The 7,118-nt window shown below is 48.4% G+C and overlaps 1 protein-coding gene across 1 annotated transcript in view; it reads left to right on the top strand.

Moving 5' to 3' along the window:
- The first annotated feature begins 37 nt into the window (after positions 1-37).
- Osbp2 (oxysterol binding protein 2) overlaps positions 38-7,118 on the top strand; it is a 136,180-nt gene continuing 129,099 nt past the window's right edge. The window contains exon 1 of the mRNA XM_013014259.1: positions 38-654. Coding sequence (XP_012869713.1) covers positions 38-654 — 617 coding nt within the window. The remainder of the gene's footprint in view (positions 655-7,118) is intronic.

Here is a 7,118-nt window from a genome sequence, read left to right as displayed (position 1 = left end):
CGCGCCCTGCCTGGCCGCGCTCGGGTCGGCGGGCTCTATGGGGAAAGCGGTCGCTCCGAGCCGAGGCGCCGGCTGCGGCGGCCGCTCCCGCGGACTCTCGTCGCTGTTCACCGTCGTCCCTTGCCTGTCCTGCCACACCGCGGCTCCGGGCATGAGCGCTCACACGTCCGGCTCCGGATCGGAGCCCAAGCCTCCACCTCAGCCGGTGTGGGTACCGCAGCGGGAGTTGCTGCCCGAGCAGGTGCGGGAGCCAGTTTCCGACTCGAAGCCCGGGCACCGACCGAAGTCTGCGCTGGGCTCGGCGGCTGGGCAGGGATCGGAACCGCCGGGGACGCGTCTGGGGTCCGAGTCGAGCCCAAGGCTGGGGGCCGGCGGGCCCGGCAGCAAGGCCATGGAGCAGGCGTCCCCGCCGAGGTCCGCAGTGGGGGCTGTGCCCGCGCCTCTCCCCGAGTCCGGGTTGGCGACAAAGGCCGTGCCACCTGGACAGGTGAAGACCGCGCTTGGGGCTCCGGTGTCTGGCACGACCCCCAGTGTCCTGATGTCTTCGCCGCCCCTCGACAGCTACAAGGGCTGGCTTCTCAAGTGGACCAACTACCTGAAGGGTTACCAGCGCCGCTGGTTCGTGCTTGGCAATGGCCTGCTGTCCTACTACAGGTATGGAAGGGCCGCGGTGCCACGTCTGAGGCTGGAGGGTGGCGCAGCCGCCCGTGAGGGTGACGCACGGACGCCACCACCCGTCTAGGAATGTTTGGGAGCCTGGACTCCCTCGGCAGGCCAAAAGTTGGGGGTCCTGATCGTCTCTGGTAAGGGTGGTCATGACCCCTGGCCAGCTTAGATTTATTTAAAGGGAGAGTGGAGAGGAGGCGTAAGAGAGCGACCCAGGGCTTCAGCCCCCGGCTAGTCTTGATCATTGGGGGGGGGGTGTCTGGGAAGACCAACTAGAAGTTAGCCCCCAAGTCACTGTCTTTTCTGGTTGAGGAGCTAAGGTCATTGTGTTGGGGATTGAGGGAGTCCAGGTCACAGGGTGCAGAACTCGCTGAAGTCCGCTCCTCAGGCACTCACTCAGTTTTTCTCTCACCTCTTCTAAGACCTGCTGGTGCCCAGGTGACCCACAGATAACTCTTACATAGCTCCCGCTCTTCCAGAACCCATTTTGATGTTTTTTGGGGGAGAGAACCAGGAAGTGTTTTGCTATCTCCTCTCTCATCCTCGAAGTGCTCAGGACTGAGAATTACAGCTAACCATCCCCTCACTGGTTCTGGTTAGAAGGGGGAGGCACCTGCAGGCTTCCTTCCTTTTGTTCTGGATGTTCCCTGGGTACCTTTCCTGGGGATGTTTTTTGTTTGCTCTGTGCTGGTACTCGGACTTGAACTCAGGGGATGGACACTATCCCTTAACTTTTTCACTTGGGGCAGGCCCTCTAGCATTTAGTCCACTTCCAGCTTTTTGGTGATTACTTCAAGATTAAGAGTCTCACATGCTTTTTCTGCCCAGGCTGGCTTTGAACTGTGATCCTCAGATCTCAACTTCCTGAGTAGGGAGGATTACAGGCACCAGTCATCAGTACCCAGCAATTTTCCTGGGAGTAATCAATCGAAGCTTGGCAATCTCAGATCACTGGAGACCAATAGTTCTGAAACCTGAGCTTGCAGCAGGATTCTTGGAGTGGTTGTTAAGACTGAGAGCTGGGCCTCTGGAGTGAGGTTCTTAAGCAGGGGGCTTGGGGAAAGGTACCACAGGCTGACTTTTCTAACGAATTCCCAGGTGGGCCCCCCATCGTGATGGTCTCCGATCACACTCTGAGCAGCTCTACTTCATCTTGCAAGTGGTTTTTAGGTCACCTGGCTCCCTTCACCTGGGCAACAGGTTTATGTGGTGCTTTGGGGACACAGCTGCAGTAGAGGCTGTTCAGTTTATGATAGTGTTAATAGAAGGAAAATGTGGTCTCTCCCCGCCTCCCCCCCCCAATCCTGGGGCTTGTGCTCTGAGGCACTATCCCTCAAGCTTCTTTTGCTCAAAGCTAGTATTCTACCACTAGTAGCTAGTAGCACCACTTCCAGTCTTTTCTGTTTGTATATGGTACTGAGGAATTGAACCCAGAGCTTCATGTATGCTAGGCAAGCACTCTACTACAAAGCCACATTCCCAGCCTGAGAACGTGATGTATTTCTTTGTTTTGTTTTGTTTTTTGGGGGGGGGTCCGGTCATGGAGCCTTAACTCTGGGCCTGGGCACTGTCCCTCAGCCCTTCAGCTCAAGGCTAATGCTCTATCACTTGAGCCACAGCGCCACTTCCGGCTTTTTTTCTTTTTGCTTATGTAGTGCTGAGGAATCCAACCCAGGGCCTCATGCATGCAAGGCAAGCGCTCTACCACTGAGCCACCTTCCCAGCCCACGTGATGTATTTCTAATGAATCTTTCTCATATTGTATTATAGTGGGCCTTTGTCAGCTGCACTAGAAATACAACCTAGAACACATTGTCTTTAGAGTTAAGAGACTGAGCAAAAAGAGGTCCTTTTCCAAATGGTGTTTTGTGTTTTTTTTAAATCTCTTTTACCATTATCTGTCAGTTAAGTACATATTTTACCATCTAAACAGACAAAGACTAGGACCTGGTGAGTTACTGGGTCATTTTTTCTCGAAGGCAAAGGACTTGATACACGGGACCTGCAGCGGTGGCCCCATGCTCCATTTTCTGTTATAATCATTCATTTCATTCTCACACCTCACAGTGTGAGGGCAGTTTCAATATTGTCTTATTGCACAGATGAGATCTGAAGTTTGAGAGGTGATCATGTGGTCATCCAGTCACCAGCCCAGTAGCCAATGGAAGGAGATCTGCTCCAAACTTCTTCGACTCAGTTCTTCCCCTTCCCCCCCCCCCCCGCCCCCCATCCTCCCAGCCCTCCCCCTTTCCCCACCCCCGGTGTTAATGGAGTTTGAACTCGAAGCCTTGCTGTTGCTAAGCAATGCTCTACCACTTAAGCCACACTCCCTGTCCATTTTGCTTTAGTTTGGTTAGGATTTCATGGTTTTTCTCAGGACTCTCCTCACCCTACAATTTTCCCACTTCTTGTCTCTCCAGTAGCTGAGATTATAGATGTGAACCACAATGCCCAGTGGACTCAGACTTCTTACATGAGCTCAACTCTCAAAAGCCAGCTTTTGTAGCAGCTGGATACCGCAAAAGTATTGTAAAGTCTTGACAACATTTCAGGGACAATTTTGATGAAACAGTCCCTGAATGTGTGACCCTGAATGTGCAAGTCTGCAAGGATCTGATCCCAGATCCATCGTCATTATCTTCTCACCCTGGAATCCAGCATTTCTGTGTCTGTATTTCCCAGGTCTTCACTAAAACTGTAGAGGGCAAGGTAATGTTTAGGAGCATGTGACCCCGCAGTGACAGACTTGCCCCATGGCTTTTCTGTTTTATCTTGTTTTCATTGGAAGAGCAAAGATGTCCCATTTTCTATTCTTTTAGTCTGTATACGCAGTTGGTGTTGGAAGATAATCTCAAGTATGCAGATTCTCTGGGTAACTAAGAACAATTCTTCCTGCTAGCTGATAACGTAGTGGAGGTAATGCCTGTTGGGGGAGGGAGTAGGCAGTCCGTTGCTTGTGTGTGTGCAAGGCTGGACTTTCATTTCTGGATAGTTTTAGATTCCGAGGTAGGTATAATTGCTGCTTGATTCACCTACTTGGGTTTGAAAGCCAGGGCCTCACACTTGCTAGAAAGGGGCTCTGCCACTTGACCCATACACTTAGCCCTTTCTGCTTTAGTTATTTGGGGGGGGGATAGAGTCTTGTGTTTTTGCCTGGACCAACCTGGATTATAATTGGCTTAATACCTCTCATGTAGCTGGAATTACAGGTGGGCACCACCTCATCTGGCTCTCATTGTTTGGTACTCTTAATCATATGTCTCTTCAGATACCAAGAAGAGGATGTGGCTTTTCTTTTCATGATTTGGCTGTTAATTCCCATTTTAAGCATTTTATCCCTAGTTCTTGTTTCAGAGAGAACACGTAATTACCTAATGTCAGGAAGGATTCATCACTAAGCAATTTCTTTCTTTCTTTCTTCCTTTCTTTCTTTCTTTCTTTCTTTCTTTCTTTCTTCCTTCCTTCTTTCCTTCTTTCCTTTCCTTTCCTTCCTTCCTTCCTTCCTTCCTTCCTTCCTTCCTTCCTTCCTTCCTTCCTTCCTCTCTCTCCCTTTCTCTCTCTCTCCCTTTCTTTCTCCCTCCCTGTCTTTCTCTCGCTCTTTTTCTTCTTTCTTTCTTTCCTTTCTTTCTTCTTTCTTTCAACTTTCCTTCTCCTTCTTTCTTTCTTTCCATAAGTCGTGGGGCTTGAACTCTGGGCCTGGGTGCTGTCCCTCAGCTCTTCAGCTTAAGGCCACTGCTCTACCACTTGAACCACAGCATCACTTCTGGTTTTCTGATGGCTTATTGGAGATTAGAGTCTCACAGACTTTCCTGCCCAGACTGTCTTTGAACAGTGATCCTCAGATCTCAGCCTCCTGAGTAGCTCGGATTACAGGTGGGAGCCACCGGGTCTTGCTGCAGATTGATTGATTGATTGATTGATTTTTGCTAATCCTAGGACTTGAACTCTAGGCTTGGGTGCTGTCCCTGAGCTGCTGCTGCTTCTTTTTTTCTGTTGGTCATAAGGCTTGAACTCTGGGGCTGGGCGCTGTCCCTGAGCTCTTCAGCTCAAGGCTAGCGCTCCCTACCATTTGAGCCACAGTGCCACTTCTGACATTTTCTGTGTATGTGGTACTGAAGAATTGAACCCAGGGCTTCATACATGCTAGGCAAGCACTCTACCACTAGGTCACATTGCCAGCCCCCCTGAGCTTCATTTTGCTCAAGATGAGTGCTCTACCACTTGAGCCACAGTGGCACTTCCAGCTTTTTTGAGTTGCTTATTGGAAATAAGAGTCTTCCAAAGTCTCCTGGCCAGGATGGCTTGGAACTGCAATCCTCAGATCTCAGCCTCCTGAGTAGCTAGGATGATAGGCATGAGCCTACAGCACCTGGCTTGAAACAGAATTTTCAAGGGTGGGGGCTGGGAAGTTGGCTCAGTGGTAGAGCGCTTGCCTTGCATGCCTGAGGCCCTGGGTTCGATTCCTCAGCACCACATAAGCAAAAAGAAATGGTGCTGTAGCTCAAGTGGTAGAGCGCTAGCCTTGAGCTGAAGAGCTGAGGGACAGCCCCAGGCCCAGAGTTCAGGCCCCATGACCGGACCCAAAAAAAAAAAAAAAAAGAATTTTCAAGGGTGTTAGCTTAAGCAAGTTCTTATGGAGTATCCCAAACACAACCCCCACATTAAAAACAAAATGGATTATGTTGGGCAAAATTCTGTCTTGTATACCAGAGGTTTGTTTAGTGGCATTATAAATGAAATGTTATCTAAGGGAGTGATTTCAAACAGGAACATTTATCTTAATTTGTTGTTTAGGTTGATGAATATTTAGTGATGACTACACCAGTTAGCAAGAAAAGCCTTAAAGAAATTAGTCTAGGTCTTAAAAGTCTACTGTCAAGTAAAAGTATTCTTTTTTAGTGTTGGGGTTTGAACCCTGAGCCTTGTGTTTGTTTGGTTTGCTTTGGACTGGTGTTTTACCATTTGAGCCAGGCCTCTAGTTTGGGTTTTTATTGATCATCTGGTCCAGCCTTGAACCCCAATCCTGAAGATTGAAGCCTCCTATATAGGTGTTATAGGTGTAAACGATTACTGTCTACCAAGTGAAAGTAAACATTAAAATCCCATCACTGCATACTTCGTGATCTGGCTCCATTTTGGGGTGGGTTAAGGTAGCAAAAGATGACATCCCATCTTTGCCTCTAGATGGATTATGTCACTCATTTGTTCCTCCAGTGAACTCAATTCTGAATAATGGGCACCGAGAAATAATGTACTAGGGCTGGGAATGTAACTTAGTGGTAGAATGCTTGTCTAGCATGCATGAAGCTCTGGGTTCGATTCCTCAGTACCACATAAACAGAAAAAGCGGAAGTGGTGCTATAGCTCAAGTGGTAGAGTGCTAACCTTGAGCAAAAGCAGCTTAGGGACAGTGTCCAAACCTTAGTTCAAGCCCCAGGACTGGCAAAAAAATTTAGTGTTTTCTCATGTCAGTCTCAGTAATACTCAAAGGATAAAGGAGGAAAAGAACACTCATTACAAAATATCTAGATGTGAAATTGAACATACACATCGGTAGGGTCAAGTATTGGGGTCCCCACAGAAGATGGCTTTATTTATGTGCAGCTTTTTGCTGCTTAGTTTGGAGATTTATTCATATGGACTTTTCTGTCTGGGCAGGCCTAAAACCATGATCCTCCAGATCTCAGCATCCTGAGCAGCTAGGATTACAGATGGTAGCCTTCAGCACCTGGCTTGGATTCAGCCTTATTTTTGAAATATGTTACTTAGTGTTTCCTAGTGGGAGACCATTTAGGAGGCCATTAAAAAGATGCACATGCTGATCATGTATAGATTATTGTTTTTAGTGTATTTCTTATCACATAGCACAGGGCTGCTGCAGAGGGAATAGATGGAGGAGCAATGTACATTCCAACATTCTTATTAAGCTCTGGTGACATGGATTGTAATTCTCTTCACAAATCCCCCTCCTAACTTTTCCTCTTTCCACGAATAGCTGAAAACCTCTGAGTCATGTTTGCTGCCTCCCTCCCTCCCTCTCTCCCCCCACATCAGATGGAGTTTGCAAGTCTATCTTCTGAGTTCCTTCTCCCTGGCCCAATGTCACACTGTGGTAGTGTGCCTTTTGTGGCACTGGTGACCCCGCTTCCCGCTGCTGCTCTGGGTGAGCATCTAGTCCATGGTCCTGGCTCTCTCATGCCATTGGCCCCAGAGTCGTCTCACTTATGTCAAACTTCAGGCTCAACAGTTGATCTTCTGGGTAAGCACAACCCCTGCATTGAATTCCTCCTGTTTGAAATACCTGTAGTGGCCCCTGATGGCTTCAAAGACAACTTCTTCCTCTGGGACTTTTACAGGATATCTATCTATCTATCTATCTATCTATCTATCTATCTATCTATCTATCTATCTATCTATCTATCTATCTATCTATCTATCTATCTATCTATCTA

Source organism: Dipodomys ordii, unplaced genomic scaffold (assembly GCF_000151885.1).
Source record: "Dipodomys ordii isolate 6190 unplaced genomic scaffold, Dord_2.0 Scaffold23, whole genome shotgun sequence".
NCBI classification, from domain to species: domain Eukaryota; kingdom Metazoa; phylum Chordata; class Mammalia; order Rodentia; family Heteromyidae; genus Dipodomys; species Dipodomys ordii.
This window is presented reverse-complemented; position numbering and strand designations above follow the sequence as displayed.